General features: G+C 39.8%; 2 protein-coding genes across 2 annotated transcripts; both read right to left on the bottom strand.

Annotated features, from left to right (window-relative positions):
• Nucleotides 1–3,981: 3,981 nt before the first annotated feature.
• hyal1 (hyaluronidase 1) lies at nt 3,982–7,505 on the bottom strand. Its single transcript, XM_020629045.3, has 4 exons — nt 7,360–7,505; nt 6,072–6,979; nt 5,878–5,967; nt 3,982–4,648 (listed from the first exon to the last, which is right to left on the bottom strand). The coding sequence occupies exons 2-4, from the start codon at nt 6,975–6,977 to the stop codon at nt 4,322–4,324; spliced, it is 1,323 nt and encodes a 440-aa protein (XP_020484701.1). The 5' UTR covers nt 6,978–6,979; nt 7,360–7,505; the 3' UTR covers nt 3,982–4,321.
• Nucleotides 7,506–8,086: 581 nt separating this feature from the next.
• On the bottom strand, nt 8,087–13,067 carry hyal2a (hyaluronidase 2a). The gene is made up of 4 exons (XM_020629007.3): nt 12,560–13,067; nt 10,898–11,870; nt 10,272–10,361; nt 8,087–9,198 (listed from the first exon to the last, which is right to left on the bottom strand). Exons 2-4 carry the CDS (start codon nt 11,825–11,827, stop codon nt 8,803–8,805), a joined length of 1,416 nt encoding a protein of 471 aa, XP_020484663.1. The 5' UTR covers nt 11,828–11,870; nt 12,560–13,067; the 3' UTR covers nt 8,087–8,802.
• Nucleotides 13,068–16,806: the final 3,739 nt, after the last annotated feature.

Genomic DNA, 16,806 nt, shown 5'->3' with positions numbered 1-16,806 from the left:
TCATTTCAACACTTTATTGCATATAATAGGGCTTTTTCTAAAATTAAAACCAACGTTAACCTATAAGCTAATGTTAGCATAAGTTAGCATTCAGCCACTAATGTAAGTATTAGCTCGAAAATGGCTTCATGCTAATATTTCCTGTTGAAGGCATAATAAGATAAAACTATAATAATAATTAAGGAGTAAATACAATAAACTTTGGACATATTACCCTCATCTAACAACCGCTAACATTAGCCATAAACCACACTCTAAGCCAATTAGCTTATTGGTAACAATAGGTTTAGTTAGGAAGTAGCTGAATACTGAAATTAAAATAAAGATACACCATTGTGACATTATGACAACATAGTTTCCCATTGCTAGTTTTACTTCAACTTATATCATTTAACAGGACAAAGGATTTTAGGTAGCTACTTAGCTAGCTAAAGTGAAACAGATTTTTTTTTACTGAGTTTAATAACTGGCTCTGTGTGAATTTTGGAGAAGGAGACTTTTGCAGTTGGTATAGCACTTCTGCTATATATCTCAGAGAGCAATGGAGATACACACATTTTTTACCTGAAACTTATTTAATCAGTGTCTTTCCTTGTATTTATCACCCAGGTCTTTTTCTTTAGAGAGTAGGAGGCCTTTGCAGATATTTTAGCTTCCAGGAAAATCCATGAAGGCCTAAATAGTTAATGCTGAAGGTTCATTTTCAAACTCCCTTTACTTTCAGCCTGCTAGTTGTGCCTTATTTATTCTGTGAATGAGGCAACTAAACAAATCAAAGTGTATAAACTTGACTGACAAAATGCGTGCAGACTTGGGGTCATATTGAATGATGATTCAACACACACACTTTTAAGGGGCTGCCCGCAAAAGAAATGTGAGGTTGACTCAACCTCCTTAACATTTTCAATGGACTCAATATCAACGTCATTCTACCATTTTTTGACAATGGGTCAGAACCAGGCTTGTAGGTTCCCTATGTTTTTTTATTTGTGCTTAACTAAGCTAACTACTGCCTATGGTCTGAGCTTCATATGTATATTCAGCCTTGAACTTCTAAATCTCACTTGAAATGAAAAAAATGTTTTTCCTAAATTGTCACACTGATGTCCTTCTTCACAGGGAAGTTTCATGCATGTATTAAAATCCTGATCACCGTCATGGCTTTTGTGAGAATATGTGTAAAACATATTTTTACATATTTTTTTGTACATTATACGAACATGAATCACGCAAACAAGGGAACAACAGATCTTTAAGGAGCTGATCGGAGAGTTGACTCCTCTGAAGGACAAAGACACAGAGCGTGACAAAACAGTTATTAAACTGAGAGCAAGAGAGACGATCTGGAAACCGAGAAGTGGGGAGAGAGCAGAGACGTGACCATGGAGGAGTGACAGAGCGAGACGCCAAAATGAAGAAACGCAGAGATGAGAGGATAGAGAGATAGACGGCCTGCCAGACCTGACAGAGGAAAAAGAGAAGACCAGTCAAACCAGATAACCAGATCTCAATGACTTCTGTTCATGAATAGCTGGAAACCAAAAGTTTTACATTCTGTGATTAATGAAAGCTGGTTGTTTTTGTGTAAAACTCACTCCATCATATCAAATATAAACTACATGTGAGGTTACAAAATCTTCATGAAAAATGAAAGTTCTTCTTCGTAAAGCTGCAAACAGGCAGAAAAGTTCTACTATGATATTGCATTTACATTTTTTGCTGTAAAAGAAAAATAACTTACATAAATAAATCCAAGCTTATTTATAACAGCATTAGAGAGCGAGAGCAGAGTTTAGGCTGCCACGGTGAAGGAAATAATAATGAACTGGCTGACAAGCAGCATTGAATGTCAATCAGCAAGAGAGCCTTGTTATGTTATTTTCCTGCCATTATCAAGTAACTACAGGTAAATATAATGTTCGAACAGAGACATTCAATTTGTCCTTGTTCTTTAAAAACCAATTGAGCCGTTTGTCTGCTTTGAGATGGTACAATCTCCTCTAAGACACATATTTTAAAAAGCACATGCAAGCTGACTATATATATAAAGTCCAACAGCTTTTTTAAAAAAGGTCTCTATCTGCTCCTCATTTCCTCACAATTCAGAGAGTGATGATAAAGCCTGAGGTAGGAGACAGTGTGGCCTTATGGGAGTTCTGATTCCAGCCTCCTCTACCTCATGGGGAGCAGAGGAAGGAAATTATAATCAACAACACCCGTTTGGAGCAGAGGTGCCATCAGATAAGACGACATGTACATGCCTCTTGTAAATCAATCAAGGTCACCTCATGCTGCTCTGGTTCTACCTTATTGAGGGTTTAATTCATTGCCAACACTCCAGCTGCTGCAGAGTTGTGCAGAAAAGTTTTAACAATCTGAAATACTGAGTCAGATGTGTTTTTTTTCCTCTGCAGTGGTTTTGCTCTACTTGTGATTACTTGCACCAACAGCTCTGACCTTCATGTCTCATGTCTGATTCCAGTTATCTGTCCCACAGCACCACCTGTTGGTTTCACATGAATATGTTTCAATGTCCAAGCTATTACGTTTATGTAGTTTCAGTAAACATTGGAAATTCCCTCTAGATTTCAGTGGCAGAGGTATTCAGATCCTCTACTTTAGTAAAAGTAGCAAATACATATACTCCATTGTAGGTGTATATGTGCTGCATAGATAGCCTATATGAGTATTATTTGCTAAATGGCCCTATTATAGGTTTGATTACATTTTTTTTAAAAATCCATTTTGAATTATATTTATATTTATTGTTACTGATGAAGGAATTATTGAGCAGCTTTATAATGTGTAGAGCAGTTTTTAATTACTTTAAACACTGCTAAGTTTTTAATCCCTTGCAGAGCAGGCTCACCTTGTTCAAAGGTGAAGTTCTCATTGCACCGCTGCAGGTTTGATGATTCCAGTTCTCTTCTTCATGCATGTCGACCCCACTCTCTCCTATCCATGTTTCCTGTCTCTCTTCAGTTGTACTGTCTAATAAAGGTGAAGAGCCAATAAAATGATGTTTTGCCAAATAGCATATAGAAAGGATACTCAAGTTAAGTGCAAGAACCTGAAAATATACTCAAGTACAGTACCAGCACTGGTTGTCTTGGTCTCTTGGTGAAAGTATTTGAACCATAATGCCAGCATCAACAACAAAACCTTTGTGCATCTTTTCCATACGACAACTGTAGGAGAGCAGTGTGTCCATCAGAAACTTAGAGGTAAACTCCTGCACACTGTCTTACTTCCAAACTAAGATTCCGGTACTAGACCTTCATCAGGCAAACCTAAACATCATGTTACAGTTTTCCAGTACAGGGGCACTGATGGCCTAGCAGTAAGGTCGCGCCCAGTGTACGGAGGGCGCAGTCCTCCGAGCTGGCAGCCTAGTTTAAGACTGACCTGTGGCTCCTTTCATGTATGTCACACACCACTCTCTCACCAGATCTATACTCTATCCACTGTCATATCTGCAGACAAAAGCCTAACATACATTTTTAAAACACACAGTACTGTGGGTACAGTAATGACTTCAGGAGTCCTCCTTCTCTCTCACTTAAACATCCAGGCTCAATTAATGTGCGATTTTCTGCTTTGAAAAGTTTGACTGTGTAATACAAAATGTCTTCACTTTCACTTAAAGTAAGTGGACTATAGGATTCAGGTTTCCACAGCTCATCACTGCAGGGTGCATGTTAGACCCTGATTAGCAAATAACACGGAGATGCTGTTTTTAAATCCTTCTCATACAGTAGATGCATGTTTTCACCTTAGATTTAATGAAAACAAATAGAGCCTTTTTTCCTTTAGCAGATAAATGTGACATCATTTAGTGATGTCACATTTATGTGCAGTGTTACACCCTGCACATGGCTGATTCTGGACAGGGAAGTTTAAACATCCAGCAAAACTCATGTTTGTATGCATGGTGACTTTTGAAAGTGTGTTTCATGAACTAGTACTGAGAGATTTGACATGCTCATTTGAAAGACAAATTTATTATTAGACATAATTGGAATGTGAATGATTGTTTAGAAAAAATAAGGGGGGGGGGGGTTAAGGTGGGGGTTTAAAATGAATATTATCTCCCATATAAATTAAGGGAAACTATAAAAGTAATTAATTAGGTAAACACATCGGTCAAAGATTTGTTCATTTCCATTCACAGGAGACCTCATGCACTGATGCAGATAACTACCTCTGAGCCAAACAGTCCCAGCCCACCTCTGTATGGAGTCCTTTTAACACTTCTAACAGACTTTACTACTGTTAATTAGAACAATACTTTCACTCGATTACCTCCATTTAGAAAAGTCATTTAAACCTGAGCAGGTTTCGAGCAGCTCTTTCCGCCCCAGCCCTGGTAACACACACACTGGAACTCAGACTTCATGGATGTCAACCTTTGTGCTCTCGCCTGTCCGTACACTCTGTAGTTCTGCCCCCCCTCCAGTCTCTTCTCTGACACCACTTTCCACATGGCAGGATCGAGGTGGAGGTAGGCCCCTGAGTTCATCTCCTTTCTCTGGCATCTTCCCTGAGAGGAGCACAGGGTCTGACTGCAGAGAACGGCTGCTGCTGTTACATTCACCAAGTACAGACCTAGGGTGTCATCAATGTAGGATTTGATGGCTTCACAGGTGGCCTAGGAGTAGGAAAGAAATCAGATACTGCTATAAATGGATGTTCCAAAGAATTACCAATGAAGAATTTACAAAACGGTATGCTTTCAGTATGTCTGTATGTCTTAAAGAAAAGTAACAAGTAAAGTTGGGGCCAGAGTTGATGCTCAAGTATTGTTTTGGGGATTTCAACAGCTCATTCCATTATGAAATATAGGATATATTTCCCAGCAGCTGACATGAATTTCGTCATGTTAGGTTTCAGGAAAACCTTTGTGGACAGAATTGGTTTGGAGAGAGTCTTTAAGGAGGTGTTTTGGTATTTTCTCTAGATTTACCAACAATGAAAAAAGATACAGAAAACTCAAAGTCATTCTTTAAAACAACATGAACTAAAGAGGAAAGTAACACAATTTAAGAAGTTGAAAAAACTTCTACAAAACTTATTTTTAAAAGGTCTTACTTTAAAAAAAAAAAATGGTAAAGTGAAAGTTAGTGTTAGCTTCAATTCAGATCCAACACCATGAAAACACGCCACATGGCTCTTCTCCAGTTCAACCCCCTTTTTTCCTTGCACTTCATTGTTGGCTTTCATGGCCCTCATCAGGGTAATGTCTTAGACTGCTTCCTGTTTCCTAATTTCCAGTCCATCATGTGACTTACGAATCACCATGGTACCAATAAACCACAAGTGACACCATCTGAGAACAGTTATTGCAAAACACCTTTGAAGGTCTAAGAGATTTACAAGAGAAAATTAAAGGTTCGGTGTTACGTTTAAAATGTGTCGTCCTGTTTGTTAGGCTTCCATAAGTTAGTCGTTTCAGGTTTTTATCCTTCCAGCTAGTTATGATGACATGGTTTAGATTACTGGATCAGTAAGGGGAAAATGAAGAAACGTTTTTTTCACAAATGTCTGTGTGCTCAAGAGCTTTTCCTTTTTTTGTTGAGGAAGTTGAAATACAATATATAACTAAGTCAGCCAAAGTGAACGCAATAAAAAATAAAAAAAATGACATGCTAGAGTCCAAACAAAATTGATCAATGTTATTATGTTGAAACTATTGCACTGCATTATACATGACAGCACATTTCACAAGGAGTCAGTTGTTTGGGTGTTGAGCTGAGAACAGGAAACATTTTTATTTTCCTTTAAGTTTGCAGATTTAAAAACTTCCAGGAAAACTGAAGGTTGGTGAATTTTTTGCAATTTAACAATCCAAATGAATTTGAACTGATCAGTTGCCTCTACCTTTGATTTGCCAAAGTCATGATCACCCCAAAGCACCACCCCAGCAGATCCTAGAGCTGCACTCTCTCCAATGGTGTACACCAGGTGCTCCTGCAGGATGAAAAAACAGGTTAACATCAGAGGAATTAGTATAAACAGTAGAGTATGTAAAATAAGTAAGTAAAAAGTATGGATTTAAAGCATCTGCTACTAACCTGAGAGAGGAAATCTAAGGTGTATGTGTAGACGACCCGAGCGTATGGGAACACAGGAGGTGTTGACGGAGCAGCCTGAGCTCCAGCTCTCATGGCCTCCAGGATGCGGTGGTGGGTGTACAGCAGCACTTCTCTGCCGAGCCCTCTCAGCTCCAGGCTGAGGTAGATGTCGGGATAAAGAGCGGAGGAGACATTCCACAACCACAGCAGCATGTCGTTTCTCTTTAACTCCACAGCAGGACACTCCCCAGTGTAGTTTGAGCTTTTCTCACTGTAGTAGTTGTAGCAGTTGGGGAAACCATAAAAACCCCACAGCCCATTCGGTCTCTCCTCCTGCCCCAGTTTCAGTGTTTCCTCCATAAATTTCCTCCCAGCTTTCTCAAACTCCACCCGAGCTGCAGCCTCTACCTGTGCAGGGCTCCAGTCAGGATGCTTAGCCCTCACTAGTGTTCTAGATCCCTCCCAGTACACCTGCTTACTATCCCAGTTTCTCTCCCATACAGGCCGCCAGCTCTCCCAGTCCACCACTCCCAGGCCCTGGAAATCCCTGTCAGGGATGAAGTTGCGGATGTCATCAGAAGCTGCTCTGAGGTGTTCTTCCAGACTGGCATTTTGTGGGACACCACCATTGATGGCTGTTTGGCCAGAGTATCTGGGATAGAGACCAAGCTTTTCAGCGTAAAAAATGGTTATGTTTTCTCCCATAAAAGTTTGGTTCTGGTTCTGGACAATGCTGAACGTGCCCAAGTCCAGGTCCACGCCATACTGAGACAGACAGCTGGCAGTGGGGGCGTTCCACACAGTGAGGAAAGGCACCTGAGAGAAAGAGGAGGTTGCAAACTGCAGCCCTGACACGAGGCTGTTCAGATTTATGAAAAGCAGCACCTTGAGGTGAAAGGAACTCATACCTGAAACAAAAAACAAAAAAAAGAGAAAACTGTAGATTGACGCTCACATCACTAAGCTATGTTGTCAAACTGGGAGAGGATATTGTTAAATTGTTAGCAGCACCACAAGCATTGTTTTTGTTGGGTTGCTTTTTTATCTCAAGTTTTGAGGCAACAATAGTCTAAAAGTGTCAAGTGTTTTCAATAAAAACTTTTTGTAGAAGTCAGCAATAATGTCAGCTTTGTACCAAACATATTTATTTTGTTTTTGATCGAGCGTGATTTTTCAGGTAACCACAGTGTTGCTCTGCTGTATCGATACGGAATTGATGTTTCGACTACTTTGTTATTAAGAGTCAAATAAAGTGAAAATAATCAGTAATCGGTAAGGGGGAACTTACCTTCGCAACAGCAGGATAGAGGCCGTGATTTGAATGTGCAGGAACATCCAGCCAGAGTCTCATGATCTTCATGACAAACACGCAAAAAAGGGGAAGAAACAAAAACAGAAGTGCGCTCTGTGATTTTTAACAACCAATCAAAAGCGGGCAAAACTTTCTTTAACAACCAATCAGAATTGCACAAAGAATTTCCAACAACCAATCAATGTAGACGTTCAAAGCTTACAATGAGCAGGATTTAAAGTCACAGGCAAGCTTCAACCCCGTCCCATCTGCATGTCCTTAACACAGATTTAAGCGTCTCTTCAAAATAAACACTGTAAAGTATAATTAAAAGTATTTCACGATAGAGACTTGACCTGGAAGAGAATTATAGTTTAACTCTTAACGACTGTAAAGAAAAAGCCACAAAGAGCTCTTCTTCCTGCTCCAAATGTGATTGTATGTTATGCTAAACTCTTAAAAGCGGTGAAAATAACTTTTGGCTTTACAGTACCCTGCAATTACATGGGGAGGGGGTATGAGGTCTGTGAGATGTGTCCCTCCCTGAGGACTGGAGGCTTTGACTCCCCTTAGTGGTCTGTGTTGACTCTGGAAAATGTATTGACTGTAAACAGCATATCCACACCTGTATTGTCTGGAAACAAAACTGTAAGGTTACTTTAGCTGTCATTACATTTTTGGGGGGTTCTTGAAATAAAAAAATAATAAAAGGACAACAAAAGAGTTTATTTCATTTACTTTATTTCATTTAAGAACACAGAATTAAAAGAGAGGCCACCGTGTGAGTTAGTGTGAAATATACAAAGTTTGTGCTTCTGATGTCAAATATCTCCTGATTTACAGAAAAAAATATTCTTTGAAAGTTAAGTAATGTAGAGAAAGCTAGTAGTCATTTTTTGACACAAAGTAAGAAAAAATGTAAAACACCTACAAAATACATTCAAATAAATAGTAACACTGTAAATGCCTCCATAAAAACATCAGTTGTCGGAGAGCGCTCATGTTGGAAAAATGATCAGGCACTTCAGATATAATGTGCAATCACCAGTTTTAAGTGCATCAATTCCACTTTCACTACGCAGCTCCTGAACACACATCCGCTCACTTTTTCCCCACCATTAGCGTTCACTCTTTGACAAACATGGAATATGACACCTTGGGAAACAGTGACTGAGAGGAAACTGGGAGAAAATTGTAAACAAGGTCATTTCCAGCGAGACCTCCAATGTTTAAAAATGAATTAAAAGTGTATAAACAAATATAACTTTGTAATTTCCACAGTGATTCCTTTAAAGTTTAAAGTTTTTGTGTCATCCATTTAAAGCAATAACAAGAGGAAAACGACACCACCCACTCTAAAAAATTCCCACATATTGTTGACTGGTGTGCTCCATTAAGACACATACACAGCAGCTTCATGGCTACAGTATTGATGTTGAATTAACGTAGGAGCAGAGAGGTTATCAGTAAGATAACACACAGCAAAGGTGATAAGACGAGAGTTTTGGATGCACCCCCTTTTTGATGTAAAGGGTCTATTTGGTTGCAGCCCTCTCCCTCGTAGCCTTTGTAACACTGACACTGAAACTCAATGTGAAAACTCTTCCTCTCTTCTTCACTGAGCTCACCGCTGACCGTCTGCCGGCCGCTCTGGCTGCTGATGCTATGGGTGAGGGGGTTCAGATGCAAGTAAACATCACTGTCTGGGTTTCTGCGCAGACAGCGTCCATGAGAGGCACACAAGGTCTGGCTGCATAACTCTGCTGCCGTGGAGACGTTGACGAGGTATTTACCCAGCGGACCCCGCATATACACGTCCAGGTCAATGCAGTTGGTCTGAAGGGGGGAAAAACAACACAGTCATCACTCACCTGGAGGCCAAGACTCACAATAAGACAGACAATGAAAACACTTTAATCATGTTTATCCTGACGGTGAGGTCAAAGGATGTGTGGGAGCTCCATCAGCTTTCTATTAGAACAATCAGCAATGGGAGAGTGTTTGAGATCCTCACAGGTATCAATCATAAAAATTACAGTAATGTCTGATGTCAACAGATTAGTATGATTTCCTTAAGATTTTTTTTTTTATATAAAAATGCATCTCCCCCTTCTATTCTCTTTTATTTCTGATTTCAGAAAAATGTCTTTGCATTAATGATACAAATGCTACATTCATAATTAAGAAAAATCCTACATCTTCTTTATCTGTATGACACCTTTACATCCAGTTTAAAATGTGTTGATTAATCAAAAATTAAGATATTTTTAGGAAGAAAACATGTATTTTCACTGCAATCCACAACCATTCCAGGTGGATATATTCTATTTCGATATCATAAACATTTAGAATTTATAAAATGGATCAAATGTTTCACCAATCATGTGCATAATAAGGACCCTTTTTCTCCCTTAAAATGACCTAGATGAAATGCTGCTGCAGAACTCAACATTTGTTTGTCATTACTGTCGCAGAAGAAAGCGATCCATCTAATGAATGCAAATGTGTGGTTGGTTACTTACTGATGACAGGCGCAAATGCAAATGAACGGAAAAACCCATTTTCCATTATTTTCTTCAGTTTGAACGACTGCAAGATATGCACTGCAAATAAGTAGCACACATGCAGGAAATGGTTCCTCATTAAGATTAAGCTGAATTTCTTCTCTTCTTTCTTATTTCTTCTCAGCCTTAATGTGACTGCAAATAAACCTCCACAAACAAACATCTCCTGTGTGTCTGAAGATGTCCATGTGAGTCACTTACATCCCTGAGGAGTGGCTGTTATCAAATGACTGCACACGTGACAGACAAGAGCAGCAGGTCGCTACCACATGATCGTGTCAGATTTGTGAGGTGTGTCTCAGTGATTTAAGGTTTGTTTCATAATTAGCACAAGTAAATTCTTACTTTGCTGCTTGCATAAGCTGCATCTCCCCACAGGATGATCCCAGCTGCTCCCAGAGCCACGCTCTCCCCGATAGTGGACACGAGGTCAGTCTGTAAAAAGATGAGACAGCCCTTTAACCATATCACATTTACTCTAATACATTACTAAGACTAAAGGTCAAGCTCAGGAAAAATACACAGTTAAAGATCACTACATATCTGGGTCAAATGTTACTGCTACTGTAAGTGAGGCCCAGCCGCAGCTCTTATCTGTTTACTCTCCCGGGAGGAAACGGTCTATAGGTTGTTAGCAGGGTTTTCAACTTGACCAACGCCCATCCTGCCCACTTTGCACAAATGAGAGGTGTACGGGGGAGTCCATCTGGTACCAGAACAGGAAAGGAATGTGGCTGCGATAAGGAAAAGCTGAGAGTTACAGATACATAGAGCATGCACTGATCAGAGGCAAAGTGGTGAATGAGATACAGTGTGAGAGTTAATCTTGGAACAAAAAAAACTCTTCCAAAAAGGTAACATGACCTGACATGACAGGAACACATTAGTTTAAAAAAAAAAAAAAAAAAAAAAACTGGTAGAGAGAAAAAAGAAAAGAAGTACTGGCAGTGTTACTACGGTTAAAGCGTCACCTCTGTCAGCTGTTCCAGGGAGTTGGCGTAGGTGGGGCGGGTGTACACAAAGACCGGACGTGCCAAGCCATCACCCGACGATGCCAAACGCATCCCCTCCTTCACCCGGTTGCGGACAAACTGACGTCCGGAGGTGGAAGAACGTAGCACAGTGCTCATGTAGATGGAGGGGAAGAGGGCAGTGCTCTCCGTCCACAACCATTTCAGCTTTTCATTGCGGGCCACCTCGACATCCGGACAGCGACCGGTGTAGTTCTCCAAAGTGCGCCTATAGTCGTGGTTGTAGCAGTCAGGGAACAGGTAGAAACCCCAGAGCTGGTTGGGCCTCAGGCTCTTGGCTTGCTTCAGTGTCTCCAGCATGAACTTCCTGGCAGACATCTCAAACTCCTGCTGGGCTACTTTTGCCACCTGATCTGGAGGCCATGTTGGGTTCTTCTGACGCACCATCTCACGAGAGTGTCTGCGGTAAACATCTTTAGTTTCCCAGTTTCGTATCCAGAGCGGGCGCCACTCCTCCCAGTCAATAACAGCCAGACCCTTGGCCTTTGGGTCACGTATATACTTCATAACTCCCTCTGGCATTTTCTCCAGGTGCTGTGCTAGACTGGCCCCCTGTGGTAGCCCTCCGTTCACCGGTGTTTCATCCAGATTAAAGTGAGGGTACAGGCCAAGGCGCTCCTTGTAGAAGATGGTGAGGTTCTGTCTAACAAAGCCCTCAGTGGGTGAGGCCACAATCTGGAAGTGGTCCAGCTGAAAGCGAACGCCATACCGCGGGACACAGTCCTCAGTCGGGGCGTTCCAAGCCAAGAGCAGAGGCTTTTGTGAATACAGTGGCCATCTCGTGGGTTTGAGTCCTGAGGCACAGAGGCGGTCCCACAGAAGAGCAATCAGCAGCAGTACTTTCCAGTCAGGCAAAGTCCAGTACAACATGTCTTCAGTTGTGGATCGACAGAGGGGACCGTCACGCTCTGCTCTGAAAGTCAGAGGAAATCAAACTTTTGAAATTGACATTTTTTTTGTTTGTGATTCAAAATGTTGCTGTCCCAAGTACATTAATAATGAAGTCCACTATTCAAAAAGAAATTAAAAACCATTGTGAGCTGTGTTGTGCTTTTTGAGCATAAAGGGATTTTGTTAGACTGTAATACAATGAGTAATGCAACAATCACAAACCAAGAGGAATCTTAGATATCTACAGCAACTCTACAACAATCTCTAGGTTTTCATTGTATGATTTCTCCAAAGCCCTTCGGTAATTTGTATTCTGGAAGAAGTCACAGTCACTCTGTCGCTCTGTCATTCACAAAGGAAGTGACATTTAGTTTTTTTGGTTAACTTTTCTATTCATTGTTGGTATCAGCAATGCTTTAAAAGGCCAGAAAATACAGTTACAATTTGACTTTTGATTTTTATTGTTAGGCAACAGAAAATAACTAAAATAATAGTAGTTTGAAAATATAAAGTTTATATCATCATTTAGTTTACATAAAGTAGCCCATCTGCCCACGTTGGACTTCAAGATCTTACTCTCGCTCTCTCTCTGTCTCTTACAAACTAGTTTACAAACTGACTTCAATTTAAGACAGTTTCGAGCAATGAATGAGCAGCTGGTCAATCCAACTGCAAAGGTAAATTCATGACATTGCAGCCGGACAAACTTACCTTTGCTGGCAGGCTGAGGAAGCATTCCCAAAAACCAAGCCTGCTCCTCCAAGCAGCGACCTTTTTCTGAAGGCAGCTGCCTCAAAGCAAATAGGAAATATTCAAAATAAACATAGCTTTAGTGTAAGGAAAAGGACGACGGGGTAAATTCACAAAGGCATGAGTTCCTGGTAAGTCTCTTTCCGCTCTTGGACAGCAAGCGGTCGGTAAAATGAAGAGAAGTGAAGTTGCCCCCTGCGATGTTGTCAGTTGCCGCTTGCCTGCCCCGAGTGCCAAACCACTTTTAGGATGTTCCATTCAGACTCGGAAAAGGGGGGAGCTGCGAAACAAAACGAACATCCTAACAACTCTGTCACCGTGTCTCATGGGCTACAACGACGTCTTTCTTCTCCATAAACCTACACGCAACTTTGAGACTAAGCTTTATTATATTTGATAGCGTTGTCTAAGCAAATTTCCGATTCCCCGGTACAGCGCTGAATGAATCCGTCCAGAAAAGTTTGCTACCACCACCTCTGCTGTGAAACAGATACAGTGTAAGCAGCAGTGACAAGATTCATAAAAGGTCAGAGCGTGCCAGTGTGCCACATCCCTATAAATAAGATCACTGTATTTGCAGCTTCTACAAACCACCGAAGAAGAAATGACCACTGTTTTCATGTGACCTTTCAGCTGCATTTCCATCAGATATACTGTAGCTTTTAATGACACTCAATGGAAATGATGTGAAAAACCTTTGGTTTAAAATATGAGGCCATAAAACTTGCATTGATGTAAATAACTTCTCTATATTAATAAGCTCTAATAAAGAACTACAAACTAACAAAGAGATTTGAAAAATTCTTAGTAATAAACAATAAACTCTAAAAATCTCTTCTGCAACCCACTGTGCGGATGTGATTCGAGCTTTGATTGGCAGAATCCAAATAAGTATAGGACACTTAAAAACCCAACCACCATCTTTAGTATGAAGTAAACCAAAATATCACACATTATGATAGGCTATATTTCAACCACTACAGAGTATTCATGTAGGTTAACTACAAACAGTGCGGAAAGGACAATTGCAAAGTTTTAATTTACAGTGGTTATTGTTTTGTTTTGTAAAATTAGCAATCTAAAAAGCAGTAGTGTATAGCTTGACAGGGTTAAACAAAAGTTACTGCTTTTTTTTTTTTGTGTCAATCAATTACCATATTGGAATATGGTTCATCACATCCTGCAACATTTATATCGGCCTCTAAAAGACATTTTAGGATAAAGTAGTGCAAAGGGGTAGAACCAGTATCAACAAAATCTCATTAACTGAATGCAATTGAATGCATGTTTGCATTACACACTGTCCAGTCCAACAAATACTTTTTACTCATGTTGTTGCATCAGTCACTTAACAGTGTGCGATAAGTACAATTCAGAAAACTTGATGTACTTTTACATTTCTGTGTTACTACTTGACTGAAGGGTTTTAATGTTTTTCCCACTAATGCTCTGATCACACTTCAGACAGCGGGCACTAGGCATCTGGCATGCAGATGTCACTGCCGCCTGAGGCATGTGATGACAGCCTCTGGCAGTGGCTCAGGGAAGTAGCCAAGTACCACATGCTGTCATGTTGCCAAGTGCAGCAGATAGGATGGTGCAGAGCCATGGTTAGGCACGCAGGATAAATGGCCATGGGGGAAAAGGCTAGAGGCCATGCTCTGACACATAATTTACCAAATTTAACAACCTGTTCTCATACTCCGTGAAAAGTAATCTGAGTGTGAACAGCTGCAAAAGTGTCTCTCTCATCACTAAAATAACTTCTTCCTAGCAGTTGATGAGTGAGTTTAAAAGAAAGGTGTTCATCTAAAAGTTTCCTTTGCATATACATGTGAGCTGGAAGAAGGCTGTGCACATGATTGGGGTGAGGAAGGGGCCTGGAAGTGAGATGATTTCCTGTGTCAGAATCCCTTCTGCTGTTTGTTTTTCAAGCTTTGCTGACTCACATCACCATGTCATCCGTTTTTTTTTTCTCTTTTTCTCTCGAACCCAATCTGCCTACGTGTGTGTTTAAGGAAAAAGTAGAGAGTAAGTGAATGAATAGGGAGGGTGATGAATAGAGGACCGGTCTGGTTTCCCTCCAGCTTCCCTTTGACCTCTGCCTCCTAAACGTTGCATCAGCAGAAGTGAAGGACCTTCAGGAAGCAAAAACAATGGCAAGGAAACTGGAAACACACCCTGCCACATTAACATTGTGTCCCATGAATTTGTGATGCATTTGTGTAATCGCGTGATCAGTGAACTGAGGCAAAGGGAATTTTGGTTTACATTTGGGATTAACCTTAATGACCGTAAAGGTACCTTATTTGGATTCTCATGAACACAACATCAAATGACCCAATTTACTTGAATTTGGCATTTACGTATTTGCTATACAAATGGCTATGCACAATTTAGACACGATTGCCCTCTGACCTTATGCTCAAGTTTAGGTTTTTTTTATATTTTCAGCCTTTTCCAGTTTTACAAGTCATATAAACCTGGGGAATCTGACAAACCTTTGTTATTTCACCCCTTACGCACTGATAAAAAAAATGAAAGCAAATGTTAGGCTACCTTTAAACCAAAAGCAAACATCTAATAACACTGTACCAGCTAACAATACCATTCGGTAATTATTATAATGTCCTAAGCTAACATTAAGCTCACTGGCTGGTTAACAATAAATTCCTTGCTTGCTTTACATTTCTAGCTTAAACTACCAATAGCTAACATTAAAATCCTAGCTGCCTTTACATTCATCATACCTATTAGCTAGCTAACATTAAATTCCTGGCTTAGATTACCATTACCTTGCTAATTTTAAATTGAAGGCTAATATTATCTTTACCTAGCTATGGTCAAATTCATAGCCACCATTACCATTAACTAGCTAGCTGTTTCTATACAATTTAAGCACAACTTAACGGGCAATGTAACACTATTAAATTGCAGTTGTAGCCAAGAAATGCTCCTATTAATAATTGTTTAAGGTAGTTAATGGGTTATCAAATAAATCAAACACCTTCTATTGTGACCTTGGTAAAATGAATTGCCTTTTCAGCTCCTGACCAGTTACAAAATTATAAAATAATAGTGTTGGTAAACTCTCAGTTAATATAATAGCAAATGTAGAATATATCAGCAAAATATTTGAGTTTCCCAACAAGTTTGACCTAGATAGAAAACTGTCTTTGTGAATTTTGGGGTCAAAATATTATGTAATATAATTAGGGTCAAAACTGCTTAGCCTACTGGTACACAGATTTCACAGCAGTTTGAAATCATATAATAATATAATTCTGGAAAATTATGATTATTATAATGCGACACATATCTACTAAGCATGATTATTTTCTTTTACTATAATCACACTATACAAAAAGTAACATAATCCTAACATAACAGTACATTTAGATGAATCAGGGGATCCTGAGAAATCAATGAAGGCTACTTCTGTTTTGTGTTTAAGTCAAAGCATGTTTTAGTGTTTTAAGGGCTGCTGATAATTTATAATGACTACCTCTCTGAGCTGCGGTCACATGGACAGCTTCTCTCTCTTAAAACACATTGCATACATCACAGAACATATTGTACAGATCAGAACAGCAGTGTCAAACGCATTGAGTTCATACATTTTTATGGCTGTACAAGAGAGAGTTCATTCTTATAACGCAGGCTGGACTGTTCTGAAAACATCAAAGAGCAGTGGAGAGGAAGAACATCAAAGTGACTGACCTCTGGCCCAGAAACACTCCCGACCACATTCCACACAATTACAGACACCAGAGAATGCCTGCAAAGGAAGCCCTTCCCATTTATAGAGGGGATTTTTCAAAAAAAGATGTGTACATTGCCATTACAGTTTGATAATGCGCCAGCTGGGAGCAGAAGGCTTAACGGGATATGATTTGAGTTCACCATTTAATCATATCTTCAGCCTTTTTGTCAAGTCTAACAGCAAAGGGTTATCATTAGAGTAAAAGGAAACTTTTTTTTTTTTTTTTTTTTAAATATAGACAAGTCCATTAACACATTTCCTTGCCTTACATTTAATGGAACTGTTAATTATTTTAATTTCAATATAATGCCTGCAGAAGATCTTCATCTTGACCCAGTTTAGTTTATTTGAATCAGGGACAGTGTACAAAATGACATTAGTCTCAGAAGAGAAAAGATGCGTTGTACCTGATTTATGATGATAGATGATCAGATTTATGATGATC

This window comes from Labrus bergylta, chromosome 5 (assembly GCF_963930695.1).
Source record: "Labrus bergylta chromosome 5, fLabBer1.1, whole genome shotgun sequence".
Classification (NCBI taxonomy): domain Eukaryota; kingdom Metazoa; phylum Chordata; class Actinopteri; order Labriformes; family Labridae; genus Labrus; species Labrus bergylta.
This window is presented reverse-complemented; position numbering and strand designations above follow the sequence as displayed.

Excerpts from the sequence above, each read along its gene's own strand:
- hyal1 (XM_020629045.3), bottom strand. The coding sequence starts at position 6,977 with ATGAGTTCCTTTCACCTCAAGGTGCTGCTTTTCATAAATCTGAACAGC. Across the intron at positions 5,968-6,071 it reads CCTTAGATTTCCTCTCTCAG|GAGCACCTGGTGTACACCAT; the intron begins GTTAGTAGCAGA and ends TTCATCCTGCAG. Across the intron at positions 4,649-5,877 it reads ATGACTTTGGCAAATCAAAG|GCCACCTGTGAAGCCATCAA; the intron begins GTAGAGGCAACT and ends TCCTACTCCTAG.
- hyal2a (XM_020629007.3), bottom strand. The coding sequence starts at position 11,827 with ATGTTGTACTGGACTTTGCCTGACTGGAAAGTACTGCTGCTGATTGCT. Across the intron at positions 10,362-10,897 it reads CCCTGGAACAGCTGACAGAG|ACTGACCTCGTGTCCACTAT; the intron begins GTGACGCTTTAA and ends ATCTTTTTACAG. Across the intron at positions 9,199-10,271 it reads CAGCTTATGCAAGCAGCAAA|ACCAACTGCATTGACCTGGA; the intron begins GTAAGAATTTAC and ends TCCCCCCTTCAG.